Here is a 17458-nt window from a genome sequence, read left to right as displayed (position 1 = left end):
TTTCGTTGCCGCGCCGAACGCTGCGTTGCTCGACGCTCACCGCGTCCAATGCGGGGCGCGTAGCCCATTGTCTTACACCCCTTGGCGAGTCGACGGGAACGCTGTCGCGTTCCACACTTGAAGGCGAAGCAGAGTAACGCATGAGTTGTTTCTTCGTCTAGCCGAACCAAATATAGCCAAGCAACAGCAGTTCACCAGGCTAAACAGTGGTTCAAGAACTAAAATAAAGGCTAGTATGCTTCGCATCCTGGGCTTAACCTTAGCTAAGCCACAGCCATTTTTAGTGACAAATGAAAACAATAGTATTCAAAAGCTCTCGGCTTTCAGTAATCTAGCAAATAGGAAACGCAGAGTATACGAGTCCCCCTTGGCTTGCTTACCGACTGCCAGTTGCTGTAATTTGTGTAGTAGAGTTTATGTCCGTAAACTGGCACAGACTTTGAAGGGCAGGCTCGGAGAAGAAAACAAAACGACTTCACAATGCGTCAACACCACCTCCCGAGTACAATCAGAAATAAGCGAGTCGTCGGCTTTGACCACTGCCACCTGTCGCTGTTGTATATCGGCTTCTAAAAAAAATTTGGTCGCATTCGAATTCTTCCCGACTGCACTTCCTGAGCTCTTGTGGCATAGTAGAAGAGTACAAAGCAGCGACCTCTTTTGCAACGCGAGGAATTCAGCAGTAGATAACGGGGATTCATACTACATAACAGGGTTTGCTGCTGGGCTAGTCGGTTCGCGGTGTACAGTAAAGTTAAACGAGCGCAAAAAAAAGGACAACAAAGGAACGCTTGTGTTGTTCAGTCTTGTATATGTCCTCTTTGTGAGCTGTTTTAATTGTTCTATATACTCTATTCTGCTGTATACTACTATTCGATGACGTGTTGGTCCCAACCGACCTTCGCCGCTACTGTCGACAGGTGGCGCTAGAGGTTCGGCTCATAAGTGGAGCGCACAAAGCCTACATCCCCCTTTGTGCAATGCAGGGTAGTAAACTGGACGTACGCCTGTTTTAACCTCATCCATCTTCCTCTCATCTATCTATCTATCTATCTATCTATCTATCTATCTATCTATCTATCTATCTATCTATCTATCTATCTATCTATCTATCTATCTATCTATCTATCTATCTATCTATCTATCTATCTATCTATCTATCTATCTATCTATCTATCTATATCTATCTATCTATCTATATCTATCTATATCTATCTATATCTATCTATCTATCTATCTATCTATCTATCTATCTATCTATCTATCTATCTATCTATCTATCTATCTATCTATCTATCTATCTATCTATCTATCTATCTATTTTCAGGCTGTAGTGACGATGAATTACACAGTAGCAAAAGTGAATCACGAAACTAACATTTTATTGAGCAAACCTGTACCCACAAAAAAAAAAAAAAAATCAAGTGACACTCGACGCCCAACGATAGCGGCCAGCACAGTCGGTGATTGTTGTAATCTGATCTACGGGTCTGAAGCGTTGGCTATTTAGGCACGGCTCGTTGACTGTCAATGCGTGATCGTTGGCGCTCGCGTAGCTTCCACCAAATGCAACACAATTCGCGTCGCGCATGCAGTTTGAGTACAAAATGTCTCGCGACAAGATACACAACAGATAGAATCGTCTACAACAGTCGAGCATGTCCTGATGCAGAAAGGCATGTGTTGTTAGCCGATGAAATGCGGTGACAGGATAAAGAAGCATATGCGCGTCACTATCTGTCTGTAAATTCGATAGCATTTGTTCCGGCCTAGCTGATTTTGTTTCTGTTAGATATGAATTACAACTTTTGTAATAAAGCTGAAGACTGAACTTGGTAAGTATCGAAAACTTTTATTGCTCCACAATGGCTGAAAGACGAGAAGATAACTCCGTAATCCACGATGTCACGCCTGCGTACAGGTGCTTAGGTGACGTATGAAAATGTTTACGATTTGCAAACTAAAATTTTACGATGTAAGCCAAATTGTAAAATGATAGACAATTCTGTAAGGTTGTCTAGAATAAATAAATAAGTGAACAAATCAAGAAGAAAAGAAATCTACATTCGAAAATATGTAAGTTTGGTGTTGATTTTCTGTCCTAGTCACCAACCTTTCTCCATGGAATACCGAAGCTAGAGTTTTGAAATAATGCTTTATCAGTCAGAAATATTTTAATGTTTTGCTTGGCCTTTCTGCATTTTCTTTTTTCCCGTCCTTTCTTTTTCTTTTTCGTTTTGCAATGAGCGATGTTGCTATGTTATCCTCGTCGTCCCCCTCTGTCATACTGTTATATTCTTGTTGTTTTCACTGCATAATATGTTGACCACAAATAAAAACGAAGACAGGGGTAGTGAACACAGAACGACGACAAGGGACCTATTAGAAACTTTGAAGCCAGAGTAAAAAACAGGGTTGTTCTTGATAGGCTAGTTAGGCACATCATTAGCGCTTCGGGAACAGCGCTAAGTGTTCTCGTTACTGCGAAGTGATCAGCAAAACGAGAACAAGGTAAAAGCGGGAGCCAACGTTTCGACAAGTCGACTTGTATTTTTCAAAGCCTTGAAGAAGACAAGTCCACTTGTCGGAAGGTTCGCTTCTGCTTTTACGTTGTTCTTGTTCTGCTCATCGTCTAGGATTTCCATCTCCCTCCTTCCGCCGTACTTTCCCTGGATTTCTTTACTACGAAGACACATAAGCCCGGCATTCTGTTCAGGACATTTGTTAGGCAGCGTGGAACGTGGCAGGTTCAAGTTAGCCGGTTCATTTTAAAGAGTTTGAAGGGACTTGTTATATCCGGCCCCCTTCCTTTACAGAAAGCTCTGATGATGTTGCTGACTTTCAAAGAGCTAGCCAGGACATAGGCCCAGCCTTTTCGGTAGATGTAGAATACCTTTTTTCACTCCATTCCTCATAAAGACTTCTTTGTTGCGGTCAAGATGTGCATTGAAGCAAATGGCATCATTCGCTCCCAGGTGCCGCCCATGTCGTCGATTTGTGTTCTCTTCCCCTGTCTTCGTCTTTACTGGCGGTCAGTATGGTATGCAGTAAACACCAACTTAGCCAAACTCTCAAGTTCTTTTTTGTCTTTATTCACTTTCTCTTTTTCGTAAACGCTTTAAGTATGGTACTTCCGAATGCATGAGGCCTTCAGCGTATATTTCTTTCTCTCTCCCCCTCCATCAAAGTTCTCTTTAATCAAAACTTATCGCCGGCAGTTGTGCGAGAGGAACTCTGTTGAGAACCACAAAACTGTGTTGTTCGCGTTCTCTTTACTTATTTATTATTATTATCTGTGGCTTGCGCTTTATGCTTGCATTTCCTTTATGTACTGTGGAACATGTATCGCCACCACTTCCTATGCGAGACTTTCGAGACTTTATACTTTGTACTTCCTTAGTTTTGCAATTTTGTCACAACGAGCATGACTCACCACCCACTCCCACAGAAGGCTTGGTGTAAGGCTGGTACAGTCACGCCTGCAAACGAATAGAATAAATGGGCTGCTCACCCATCCAGTCGGGCTCCCTGAACTGGTGCACGATCTCGTTCCAGTCGACCGACAGCCGCTTTATGGTGTTATACGCGTCGATGGGGCTGGCCGTGCGGGTGTCGTACTCGTGCTCGGCGGAAGAGTGCGTCAGCTGCCGGTCTTTGGACGCCGTCGTCTCGTAGTAGTCGTTCAGAAACCTGCAGTCGACGGGGAATAGTGCAGTACGCTCATACGTGCGGAAACAGCGAACCATATTTTTCGGAACTTTCGGTTTAACAAAAGTGCCGTTAAATATCCCCTGGCACATATATTAATGTGGCATAGTGTTACGCAGACCGCGAATCACCGTAACGAATTTAACGTCGGCCCGATTTAAGGAACTTTCGGGGGGAAAACAAGGGTGAGAAATAACTGATCACAGGAAATTTCCTGCGTTTAAAACGCCTTGGATTGCATTCACGTAGTGCTACGTTTAAGTGCAAGACCGCGGCGGCTTCAGACGAACCGTTCTCTTTTCACTAAACTGCCCGTTGCAGGGTCTCAGCCTCAACACATAATTCAATGGGAGAAGGATGGATGGGGTTTTATGAAGAGAAAGAAGGAGAGGTCGGCCGGGATAGCGCGTCTCTAGCCTTCCTCTCCTCACAGGCACAAGGAGAGACTGGGAAACGAAGACGTAGATGGTAGGCGACTATGCTCTAATATTTTACTAGCTCTACACGGTGTACCAACTATCATGAGCCAAGATTTAAATACATGCAAATGTCATGTAGCTGAACAGAACTAAGGTAAAGTTGTTTGCCATCGCTAGGAGATACTCAGATTTCAGTGCGCCTAATGACTTAATTAGTCTAAATTAATTAACCAACCTCTCAAATAATATGGTTAGATGAAAAGTGTGAAGTAGAAATTTGTAGAGGAACACGAAAAGCTCCAGACGCAGCTTTCTGTTGCTCAGTACGTGCGACATAGAAGGGTTTTTCCGAGCGTCAAAGAAGCCCACGAAAACATGTAAAGTGCCTCGAGCGGCCAGTCGCGCGGTAATTTAGGGAGCTCTTTAGGGAGCACTTCTCGGCGCCTTCGGGGAGGCGAGGGGACATACATAGGAAAGAAGCGAGATAAATAATGCCGTCGCTCTCGGAGCACACGTAGCCGACAGCGGTACGCAAGAGGCGCATTTACAGCTTCAAGCAACTGCTTAGTTTGCTAGAGGACACGGGGCTGGTGTCTAGGATGTAAATGAGGGCGCTGTCGATAGGAGACGGCAAAGTGCCGTGGTGGGAGAGGAGGAAAGTTCCGATTTTCCGTTACGCCAACTAATTTCTATTTCAGACTCACGTGCTTTCGGACGAGGCATTTGTAACGTCAGAAGGTTTGGATGCTGTTAAGAATTAAGAAATAATTAAGATTAAGAAGTTTGCAGGGACAACATGGCCACAATTAGTACATGACGGGGATAGTTGGAGAAGTATGGGAGAGGCCTTTTCCCTGCAGTGGGCGCAATCACGATGATGATGATGATGATGATGATGATGATGATGATGATGAAGGAACCATTTGCGACCGTCGTATAGGTATTCGAGCCAATATAAAATTCTACCCGGGTTCCCAAAGTGGGAAGGTTGGTGAAAGAAAGCTCCAGAACATGAACGAGGTGGAACTGCCAGGAACGTATGCTATAAGGGCGGCAAAACACATGTCTAGCCATTGCTGCTCGGAAGCCATGCCGCAACATACAGGATACGAGAACGCTGCATAAGTCGAGGGCGGAGAGGCAGGCACTATCAGCTGTAGCAGAATGGCGAGCACGAGTGAGTGTCGGCATGGGCGCGTGTGACGGGACATGGTCTCTGAGATTGCGCGCGCTGGCAGCGGAGCCAACGCACGCAATCTCAGCGGTCATAGACAGGAGCGACAGGCTACGCGGGTACCTTAATGATGGAGTCAGAGAATCCAGCGGGCAGGATGGCCTGACGCTTCTCAGCGTTGACAGCCAAACGAACGCGCAATGGTGACTGACGACGACGAATCGGTGGTCGTAGAGATAAGTTGCGAAATCTGCCGAGGGCCCGGATGACAGCTGAGCGTCACTTTTCTGTAAAATTAATGATTTGACAAAGCTTCCGTGTGCTTGCGCCTAACGTGTGTGATGATATATTGCGTGAAGTCTGGTTTGTGCTGAGTCAGCGCAGCACTGAGGGACCAGCATCGTTCGCACCCGTTCGAATTAACTTTGGTAGGTGCCGAAGGAACTGAATGAAGCAAGTGTGAGTGTCGATGTGCGGTATAACAAACGACAGAATCGCTTTCATGCAAGCAACGTGGCACGTTAGAGACGTGGGTACGTATTCAGACAAAGCACTTCCGTTGGAATTGGTCGTAAGACCACAATCCAGCCAGTCCTGTGGCTGGACATGTTATATTAGCGAAGCCTGTCAACCAATGGAAAAGAGCAGTTGCGATCGAAAAGCTTTGTGTATTCTTCACTGCTTGCGGAATTGCAGGGCTCCGGAGCTGAGTCAAAGGCATGATGATAAAGGCAACGTTTTTGCTAAAGCGTCAAAAATACGAGCGGAGGTTCGTGAAGCTTCGGCGTTTGTTTTCAAGTCTCAGCAATGTCGCGCCCTCAATAAACAGCGAGATTCGTCACTCTGACTTGCGCCACCAGCTAATAGGGGACAGATCTGTTCTTCAATTAATGTTCGGTTTCAAGAAAGTCAGTGTAGAGCTTCGCAAAATCTTCGGCGAAGACGGTCAAATAAAGCAGGAACGTGCGTAACTAGACAAGTGCGCAGAGCGAGGTACACTGGCAATTTCTCACCTGCGCAGGTAGCCCAGCTTGGTTTCCATGCGGTGTAGGAAGTCGCCGACCTTGTAAACGAGCCTTTGCTCCAGGGACATCAGGTCGTTCATGTGCGCCACCGACGAGAAGACGTTAGCTGCGCTGACTGCATCGGTGTTGAGCAGGGAAGCGAGCCAGAGCGTCGCAAAAGCCGCGAGCAGTAGCCGGCAGCGCATCGCCGTTGCCGAAGGACGGTTCAGCTACGAACCAGCGAAGGCGCAGAAATGCCTGGGTGAAAAAAAAAGAAAGGCATTGATGCGTCACAAAAAGGCAGTACCTTTAGTCTCTCGACACCGAAGTGCCTGGAGTTTTTTCATTGTCCGTTTTTATTCCAAAGCGTTGTCGTATGGATCTCAAAAGCAAAAGGCCATTGTTTGAACATGAGCTACGAATAAGTGCGCAGAGTAAAAAAGACGACAGATCCCACGCCGTACCGGAATCGACATTATGCGAAGCAGTGTGCGGGGAGCTTACTAACTTAACGAAACGAACATGAGAGCACCAAGACGTAGGCGGCTGTTTCATGACCTACATGACACACATGTCATGACATTCGCGTCATGACCTATGATTTATGTCCGCCACACACTCTTGTCATACAATGCCAATTTTGGTACATACGAAGTCATGTACTGTCTGTAATGCCTGCGGGCGCTGTGGGTACAGTGATAAATAAATAAAATAAATGAACAAAACGAACACGAGAGCACCAATATGCAGGCGGCTAGACAGATAGATAAGTACTGTCAAAGTGGAAAATGTTCGCCAAGAAATGCTTCGCATTTAATATCTCTATGCATTCAAATAAAGTGACCATCTCTCAAGTTGACTCTTGTAAAATGTATGCCTATCCCAAGCGCTATGCCTATCTCAAGCTTGTTTTGTTGCTGGCGAGGAACCCTGCTCTTGTCGAAGATGAAATGAAGGTGATGGAATGGTGGTATGACGATGAAGGCATGTTTGTCTTTGAGCGTGCGTCTGTGATTACGTGCACTACATCGACTGCCGCGTCGAGCTGCCAGGGCTCCGGTACCGGCACCTCCGGTACTGGCCCATTTCGCAAGACAACAGACTGGCACGCGCAAAGTAAAGGAAGAAAGAAAGAAAACTTGGCTTAAAAATGATTCCGGCACAACTCACTTCTCGATGAGTGCTGACGACAATGCGAATAGCATTCAAGCAATGTAGCAGCGCATCCTATCATTGAAGACACATTGAAGACACCTCTAATTACAGTCTGCTGATATTTTGAAGTTAAGATTACGTTGAATATATCCGACGTACGCTTTCTCCGGGATTGGCCCATTTTGCTACGACACTCACTCACCAAGGCCTGTCATGACCACGATAGCATGCATGACGATGGAAGGACGAAGAAGGAATGACGTTGGTCGATCCATCGAACGGCGAAGGCAATATGGTGACGACGGCTTGAGGAGAGTGGGAAGAATGCGACTGTGTGACGAGGATGGCAAAACTAAGCTGGAATGATGACGATGGAAAGACACGAGGGCACCATGACGACGGTATGACAACGAAATCATTACGATGACTGTATCCCGTGGAGGCAATAACAACGATGGCAAGACAGAGGCGCCACGATTAGGATAGAATGGCGACAATTTTATCACGATGAAATAGAAGGAATGACGTCGATGAAGCAAAGAAAGCGGTGTGATGACGTTACCATGAAGACAATAGGGTTATGAAGCAATGACGACAACGCGGCGTGAAAACGATGACATTACCTTAATCGGATGACAGAGCTGGAATGACGATGATAGAATTACCACAATACAACGATTGCATGGCGACATGGCATGTCATTGGCGGCATGATCACGATTGAATGACTGAAGCATGACAGCGTTATGATGCCGGCAGGAAGCTTGTAATGTGCGGCATTTCTAGGCGTATGTCTGGGGTCTAATAGTAGGCCTACGGGCTGCTGGGCTGAGGGAACCAATTTCGAAACCAACTGCTGGCGATGTCTTTTTTTTTTTAAAGAGTCATACGATAACAGTAGGATAGGAGCGCAATAAGCTTGGGTTAGCCAGTTGTGATTATTAGTCACACTAACAACTTCGCCACAGCCCATCTCGCAATGGGTACTAATGCGATTACCAATCAATCACTGCAGCGACGAACCGTACTGCCACCACAGAAACGCGTCGTGCAGAAGGCTGGCACTGCAGCTGCGCTCATCTGTCATGCTCCCCTCTGCGCTCACTGCGCCACCTAGCGGCGCCACCACGAAGTCCACTCTTGGGTTCCGAGATGCGCGACGCTCCGGTGCGTGCGAACTCTGAGAAACGCGTCATGTATGAGCTGTCTACTTCAGCCGGCCTCTCCTTCCTTTCGCACTTCGATGGTGATGATATATCGCATATCTTTGAAACGGTGAGGTAACAAGTAGTCACCTAGCCTGCTTGAGTTAATCAGGCATGTTGTGCAAGCTTTTCATTCTAGCATTTTCGTATGCATCTCCTTCATTTTCTTTCTCTTCGTCAAAACTTCATAACCTACCTTGAAAGCACTACCTATGCCTGTAACGGATCCGGTCGTATCAGTCTCTTCCCGGCTTTTTCTTTTTATCAGTAATACTCTAAACGTCTCTTGCTTATCTCGGCTGCTGTACGGTTGACGCATACGTTCACTTCCCTCTGAACACGCTGCGCCGTCTAGGGGCTCCGATGCGAAGACCGGGCCTTGACTTCGAAATGCTATAGCCGGCGTGTATTTTTTTTTCTTTGAGGCGTGGTATATACCTAGTGGCACATAGCCGGTTGCTCAAGTAGGCATGAGAGAAGTTCATTGAAAAGCAGAACATACTCGATGCATTTTTGGTGCAAATCGCTAAAGCCTGTGGCTGCTGTGGTTGAGGAAACCGTGTGACGTAGGTACTCAGAACTGGGGTCAAACAGCGCGAAAAAGACGAGGACACAAAGAAACAGAGACCAGCGACAAGCGCTGACTGCCATCTAGATGAACCAACTAGCCCTCATCAAGATCTTACTGACGTAGGTACGCCTTCATCCACCGGAGAAATGTAAAGGCTGTCTTTTAATTCTTTAGAATTATTAGGGTACTTGCACTTCCAGGGGGCTATCTATATATCCATTTTGGTTTGTTTGTATCGAACCATTTTCCCAGTTACCTGGATCGCGGGTAGTCCGTAGTCGAACGGGTAGCGCATCGGGATGTTGGGATAAGCGGACAGGGTTCGAAATGAACCGTCGGACCAACTTGGGTCACGAAGCATTTGGCGATGAGTACACATGCGCTGGTCTTCAACAAACCTCTTTCACGTCGGCATGGGCCACTGTAGATGCGGAACTGGGTAGGTGCCGCTGTTGCCGACATTGAGCACTGGGTATACGTGCCATTCGGTCTGTGCTGGTCTTTAATTAACCTCTTCGATGGCCACTTGCGTAAGTGGGCATGTGTCAGTAAGTGTGTGCCGCTTTTCAGTGAATCTCTTTGACGCCAGCTTGAGTAAGCTAACCTATGTGACGCTGGGAATGTGTTACTCTAAACGAAGGTTTATTAGTCGCAACAGCGCAATATATGCTTCCGCACTCTCCAACAAAAGAACAAATCAAGGTAAGAAAGAAAAGTAAAATTAATAAGAAAACACCATTGCGATATAGCTGTACAGAGCGGGCGCACAATTCTTCAAGAAAGGTGATGTGAAGTCAGCCGTTCACGCACGCCACGAGCGCATGCGTCAATGCTTGAGTGACATGACGTCACGCCACTGTTGGCTACTTAAACGACTAACTCAATAAACGTGCGTTCATTCCTGTTCCTGCGTCCATTACTACAGTGGCGACGAGGGTGGGACCCCCACGGCCAGGGTAAAGCATGGCGACGCAAGTTGGGCCGCCTATTTTTGACGAAGGGGACGACAAGTGGGATGCATATCAGGTGCGATTAGAAGCTTTTTTCGAAGCCCACGAGATTGTCGATCCGAAGAAGCGTCGGGCCTTACTTGTTGCCGCCCTTAGTACCAAGACTGTAGATCTCCTGGCAGGCCGTTGTGCGCCTAACAAAATTCAGGATCTGACGTACGAAGCAGCAGTTCAAAAACTGGCCGAGTATTTTGCACCGAAAGGCAACGAGATAGCGGAGTCTTATCAGTTTTTCACAAGGAATCAGCAAGCTGACGAGTCGACAAGCGACTTCATTGTCGAGCTACGGAAAATGGCTAACAGGTGCAATTTTGGCCAGGCGCTAGAGAGAATGCTGCGTGACAGGCTTGTCTGCGGTCTACGGGATGCTGGAGTGCGTCGTAATCTGCTAGCAAGGCACACGCTCACACTGCAGGAAGCAGAGGATGTGGCGCTAGCCGCTGAGATGGCTGCACGCAACGCACAACAGATGGGAGATGGGCCAATCAGAGAGGGCGTCCACGCAGTGCGAACGAAGCAAGAGCGGCAGAAGTTCTCCAGAAGACCACAGCCAGACAGGATGAAAAATTCGAACAATGAAGTACAGACCGGCTGCCTTTGCTGCGGAAGCGACACCCACAAGACCGCCAAATGCAGGTTCCGCCGCGTTGAGTGTTTCTCTTGTCGGAAGAGGGGACACCTGGCTTCAATGTGCAATTCCAAGCCACACCAAGAAAACGTAGCTCACTGTGAGGAACCATCCTCGGACAGCGAGGACTACGGACAGTTCCTGTTACACCTCCGTGAGTCGTCGACAGGACTGGTTCGGCCGATATGGCAAACGTTACAATGGAAAGGGGTGCCTGTGAAGATGCAAGTGGACACAGGGTCACCAGTGTCAATAGTGACATGGCCGACTTATGCCCAGCATCGCCACCGCTGGCCCAGGCTCGACAAGTCGTCGTTGCAACTGAGTTGCTTCCTAGGGAGACTACCAGTTAAAGGGCAGCTGAAAGTTCCTGTCACCTACGGTGGAAAAACCGCCAACGCGACGCTAGTAGTGCTCGGCTGCTCTGGCCCAAACCTGTGTGGGCGAGACATCATTCAAGCATTCCAGCTGACTGGAGGCTCAGTGCTCAACGTGGACGTCAACGACGGTAAGCCGCCAGCTCCTGACCAAATTGCCATTGCTGATACGCTGAGGGCGGAATATGCCGATTTGTTTTCGCCAGGGCTAGGATTAATCAAGGGGCCTCCGGTTCATCTACAGTTACGCGAAGGAACCATACCGCGATTCTGCAAGGCCCGTTCTATACCGTACGCACTACAAGAGCCTGTAAATGCAGAAATCGCAAAGTTGGCTGACACGGGCATACTGACGCAGGTCGCCAGCGCCGAGTGGGCTGCGCCACTCGTTCCCGTCGTCAAGAAGGACGGCTCCATCCGCTTGTGTGGCGACACAGCATGCCACACGGAACAATATCCGCTGCCAAAGATAAGGGACATATTTGCGAAGCTCAGCGGAGGGGAAGTATTCAGTACAATAGATTTGAAGGATGCATACAACCAGCTACCAATAGATGACGCGACAAAGAAGCTGCTGGTAGTAAACACGCCAAAAGGGTTGTATAGCTTCAACCGGCTGCCGTTTGGGGTGGCGTCGGCACCGGCAGTTTTTCAGAAGCGAATGGAAGCACTGTTGCAAGGGCTACCGGGTGTGCAAGTGTACTTAGACGATGTGGTGGTCGCCGAGAAAAGAGGAAATTGTGACACGTTGCGCAAAGTGTTCCAGCGGTTCAGGGAAGCCGGTGTTAAACTTCACCCGCTCAAATGCAGATTCCGTCAGTCGGAGGTGGAATTCCTTGGTCACCGCATTAGCGCAAAAGGCCTAAGACCAAAGACGGAAAACATCGACGCGCTCTTACGAATGCCTCAACCTACGTGTGTAACGGAACTTCGCGCGCTACTGGGTCTCGTTACGTATTACAACGCATTGTTGGGGAACTTGGCTACAGTGCTTGCGCCATTATATGAGTTATTAAGAAAGAACACGCCTTGGCAATGGGAAGCTAAGCAAAAGAATGCATACGAGGCAGTGAAGCGGTTGATAAAGGAGGTGCAGATTTTGACCCACTATGACCCAACAAAACCACTCATCTTGGAGACGGACGCATCCTCATGCGGTATCGGGGCAGTCTTGTACCACAGAGTGGACGGCGGAAACCAGCCAATCGGGTTTCGATCTCGCACCCTCTCTTCAGCCGAGCGGAATTATGCTCAGATTGAGTGCGAAGCCTTAGCAGTGGTATTCGGCGTGACGAAGTTTCGCGAATATTTGCTGGGAAACCAATTTACATTGGTCACAGATCATAAGCCGCTGATGCGTCTTTTTAGTCCCGATAAACCAATACCACCCTTGGCAGCAGCAAGGATACAGCGTTGGGCACTTTTACTCGGTGGTTACAAGTATTCCATTGAGTACAAACCGGGAAAGGACATAATTGTGGCCGACGAATTGAGCCGCCTTCCCGTGCAAGCGCCACATGATGACAAGACAGTGAAGTCAATGTTGAAAGATGAACGGGAGTACGTGCTGCTAACAGACCACCTGAACACAGGGGTGGTGTCGTCGCACAATTTGGCCGAAATGACGGCACGTGATGGCACGCTCATGGAGGTTATGCGTTATGTTCGGGAAGGCTGGCAAAGGAAACTGCCGGCAACACAAGAAGCATTACGACCTATGTTCCAAAAGAAAGACGAGCTGACATGCAGCCATGGTATTGTTTATTGGGGCCATCGGGCCGTGATACCCGCCGCAGCTCGGGAATCAATGCTGCAGCTGCTGCACGATACCCATCAAGGCATGTCGGCGATGAAAAATCTAGCACGGGCACTTTTCTGGCATCCCGGACTTGACAAGGATATCCAGAATATCGTACACGCATGTGCAGTGTGCCAGCAAAACTGCAGCATGCCACCAGCGCAAGAGCCGGTTCCGTGGCCGGACACATTTGAGCGATGGTCTAGAATCCACGTTGATTTCGCAGGACCAGTCGAAGGGCGAATGTTGATGATCGTAGTGGATTCGCATACCAAATGGATAGAGGTTGTTCCGCTTAAAGTAACCAGCGCAGATAACACTGTCGAAGCGTTGCGGGGCATTTTCAGCAGATTTGGTTTGCCTCGAACAGTTGTCTCCGACAACGGGGCACAGTTCACAAGTAGACAGTTCCGCCAATTCATGGAAGATAATGGCATAGTACACCTACGATCTCCTCCGTATCATCCGCAATCCAACGGGCTCGCAGAAAGGGCAGTGCGCACTGTTAAAGAAGGTCTGCGCAAAAACGTGCATGGTACCCTTGAAAGACGCTTGGCCCGATGGCTACTGCGTTATCGGCGCACCCCACTCCAAAACGGAAAGACACCTGGCTTCTTGCTTCTTGGTTTCGAACCACATACTCTGTTGGATAATGTGGTGTCACGACCTTTTTCTGCTGCAGGAGCACTTCCGCGCAGACATTCGCCCGGACAACCGGTGTGGTGCAAGGACTATAGGGCAGGTGCGAGCTGGAGACCCGGAGTGATACAGAATACCAGGGGCGCCCGCCTGAGCACGGTCAAGACGGAGGATGGGGAACTATGTGAGCGTCATGAAGATCAGCTACGACACCGCGCGGACCCCGCAGGGGCGTCTGCGCAAGCAGGCGTTTGGTGTGTGGCGACACCACGGACCCGAGCACACGAGGGTTAGACCCTCCCGCGTGTAGCCGTGCGCGGCTTAGCCGTGTCTGGGGAAAGGGGGATCCTGGGGGTTGAGCTGATGCTGGGTGATTGGACCTTTATGGCCCCCCGGCGGAGGCAACACACCCCTTTGGCCTCTGCTTCACATAGACGGCACCCCCGGACTGACCCACCCGGGGGAAATCGGTAGTTGCCTTTTCCTATCTTTCTCTCTCTTAAACCTTCGTCTTTCTCTCTCACTTTCCACCTTTCCTGTCTTCTTCTCACTTCGTTTACTTCCAATTCTCCAGGCAGCGAGGGTTAACCTGGTGTAGTTCATCCAACCTTGGATCTATTATATTGGGTTATAGTAGCTATGTACAGCTGGCGTCTGCGTTTCCTTCGGGTCTCGCAGCGTCCCCTTGTTGGGCTCGGTGGTGGGTGGCTGGCATAGCTGCCGAAATGTAATAAGTTATTAATGGCTTTAAGCACCTTTCCCCGACTTCCTGATCGCCCTCTTTCGAAAAGAGGGCGCACCGAAGAAACATTTCAATTCTCTGTCCAACGCAAGAAATCTTTCCCACGCTACCACGTCATACATAGTCAGTGCCCTGATAAGACAGTAAGAACCCTTTCACCATTCACCGTTGCGAAAGTTCTCACCGATGTTCTTGGTCCTGCATACAAGATTACTAAAATGGCTAGCGGCGACCTACTGCTTGAAGTACGTGACCAGCTCCAACGTGAAAAGATTTCAAATATTCTGGCTTTTGGTGATGTCGAAGTCACAGTGACGCCACATCGATCTATGAACACATCCAGAGGTGTGGTATCAGACAGCGATCTTTTGAACCTGAGTGAAGAAGAACTACTCGAAGGATGGAAGGAACAAGAAGTTGTCAAAGTACAAAGAATAACGATCAAGCGCGACAACAAAGAAATTCCTACAAAACATCTCGTTCTCACGTTTGCTACAAGTGTTCTGCCAGAATCTCTCGATACAGGATACACAAAAACACGAGTAAGACCATACATTCCAAATCCACGTAGATGTTTTAAATGTCAAAGATTTGGCCATGGCTCACAAAGCTGCCGAGGCCGTCTCACTTGCGCAAAATGTGGTCAAGAGCACGCTTCCGACAACTGCACTGGCGCACTGCACTGTGTGAACTGCGAGGGTGATCACGCCACATATTCCCGATCATGTCCGACGTGGAAAAAAGAAAAGGATATTATTACACTGAAAGTTAAAGAGAATATATCGTTTCAAGAAGCGCGGAAACGTGTTTCATTCATTCATACCGCAAGCTATGTTGGTGCGGCGCGTAAGGGGGCAACGCTGCAGCAGACTCCGGCATCAGCCCGGCCCACAAAGAGTGTGGCCGAGGTTGTGCCACCAGCCCCCTCGGCGATAGCAGTCAACGCTGCCTCGCCGTCACAGAAAGAGGGCCCATCAACCTCAGGGTTGGTAGGCACGAAGGTCTCATCTGCTCAGGTGAAGCCTTCACGACAAACGCGCCGCTCACAAGAGCGGACGTCCAGTGCCTCTCAAGAGGCAATGGACACTACTTCAAGCCAGACGGCGCAGCAAGCGCCCAAGGACCGCCGCCAGTCTCAGGACGGCGGCAAGAAAGACAAACTCCGCATTACAGGGCCTGGGAAGGTCCTGTAATCTAAATCAAGTTTTCCTCTTTTAAGACACAGCACACACACACACTATTAGCTATGGAGACACAAATATTACAATGGAACGTCAGGGGTCTCCTACATAACCTCGATGATGTCAAGGAACTCTTGCGTAAATATAATCCAAAGGTGCTGTGTGTACAAGAGACCCATTTGAAACTTACACAGACAGGATTTCTACCCCAATTTAACATTTTTCGCAAGGACCGTGACGATGCTTTTGCTTCGTCCGGTGGTGTCGCGATTATAGTTGATAAGCGTGTAGCATGCCAGGCCTTGGAACTCCGAACGCCTCTTGAGGCAGTTGCGGTTCGAGCCTTACTGTTAGGTAAACTCATTACAATCTCTTCTGTGTATATAGCACCCCATTATCGACTCCAAAGAACAGAATTTCTTAGTCTAATCGATGAGCTGCCTGAGCCCTACGTACTCGTTGGGGATTTCAACGCGCACCATACTCTCTGGGGAGACTCTCGATGCGATGCCAAAGGCCGCTTAATAGAAAATTTCCTTGTTTCTTCAAGTGCATGCATATTAAATAAAAAGGAGCCGACATTCTATAGCACAACACATGGCACGTACTCTGCGATAGATTTAGCTATCTGCTCGGCTACACTTGTACCTTGCCTAGAATGGCAGGTAGTCGAAAACCCATACGGGAGTGATCATTTTCCCATCTGCCTCAAAGCTTTAGAACAAAATGAATCCCTGCCACACCCCCCTCAATGGAAAGTTGCATCCGCAGATTGGAAAAAATTTGAAGAAATCACCCAGATGCAGCGAAACACTTTTAAAGATTTTAGTGTGAACAATGCTATTGCTTATTTTACCGCTTTTATAATTGACGCTGCAATAGAGTGCATTCCACAAACGAAGGGGACTGCAAAAAAGAGGCGCGTGCCGTGGTGGAATGAGCAATGCAAGAATGCGCGTAAGGAGCAAAACAAAGCCTGGCGTTTACTACGTCAATCTCCAACGGCAGAAAACCTCATCAACTTTAAGCACGTGAAATCGAAAGGCAGACGAACGCGTCGTATCGCTAAAAGAGAAAGCTGGGAAAAATACGTCACAAGCATAAATTCCTATACACAAGAAGCAAAAGTCTGGAACAGGCTAAGAAAATTAACTACTCGACAAACCTACAACATGCCTTTGGTTGATGATGAAGGCCACAGCCTTCAAGACCAGGCGAACGCTCTGGGAGGACACTTCGAGCGAGTTTCTAGCTCTGCGAACTACTCGCAGTCATTCCAGCAACATAAACAGATAGCTGAAAGTAGGGCACTGAACCGTAAAGCTAGCGGAAGTGAACCGTACAATCATCCATTTAGCATTGCTGAGTTCAAAGCTTCCTTGAACGGCTGCACGAAATCGGCGCCAGGAGCCGACAGAGTCATGTACATAATGATAAAACATCTTCACCCTGACACGCAGATGGCTCTGTTGTCTATTTTCAACACTATCTGGGAAACAGGAGACATTCCATTGGCATGGAAAGAGGCGATAGTAGTCCCTGTTTTGAAACAAGGTAAAGATCCGTCCTCTGTGGCAAGCTACCGGCCCATAGCACTCACAAGTTGTCTATGTAAGCTCTTTGAGACAATGATAAATCGCAGGCTCTTGCACTTCCTTGAATCAAACAAGCACCTTGACCCCTATCAGTGTGGTTTTAGGGAAGGCCGATCGACGACAGACCACCTCGTTCGCATTGAAGCATATATTCGGGACGCTTTCATACACAAACAGTTCTTTCTTTCTGTATTCTTAGACATGGAAAAGGCTTACGACACCACGTGGCGGTATGGAATTCTACGTGACTTAT

At 48.2% G+C, this 17458-nt stretch overlaps 2 protein-coding genes across 2 annotated transcripts in view; one reads left to right on the top strand and one right to left on the bottom strand.

Moving 5' to 3' along the window:
* Window positions 1–17458, bottom strand: part of LOC135912353 (prolyl 4-hydroxylase subunit alpha-2-like) — a 112827-nt gene that overhangs the window by 42277 nt on the left and 53092 nt on the right. The window contains exons 2-3 of the mRNA XM_065444784.2: window positions 6315–6563; window positions 3512–3690 (exon numbers count right to left, since the gene is read on the bottom strand). Coding sequence (XP_065300856.2) covers window positions 3512–3690; window positions 6315–6511 — 376 coding nt within the window. The 5' untranslated portion in view covers window positions 6512–6563. The remainder of the gene's footprint in view (window positions 1–3511; window positions 3691–6314; window positions 6564–17458) is intronic.
* LOC135905515 (uncharacterized) lies at window positions 10187–15622 on the top strand. The gene is made up of 3 exons (XM_070520968.1): window positions 10187–11381; window positions 13731–13941; window positions 15259–15622. Exons 1-3 carry the CDS (start codon window positions 10199–10201, stop codon window positions 15620–15622), a joined length of 1758 nt encoding a protein of 585 aa, XP_070377069.1. The 5' UTR covers window positions 10187–10198.

Source organism: Dermacentor albipictus, chromosome 6 (genome assembly GCF_038994185.2).
Source record: "Dermacentor albipictus isolate Rhodes 1998 colony chromosome 6, USDA_Dalb.pri_finalv2, whole genome shotgun sequence".
Lineage (NCBI taxonomy): Eukaryota > Metazoa > Arthropoda > Arachnida > Ixodida > Ixodidae > Dermacentor > Dermacentor albipictus.
The sequence above is the reverse complement of the archived record's forward strand: the minus strand, read 5'-3'. Positions and strand labels throughout refer to the sequence as shown.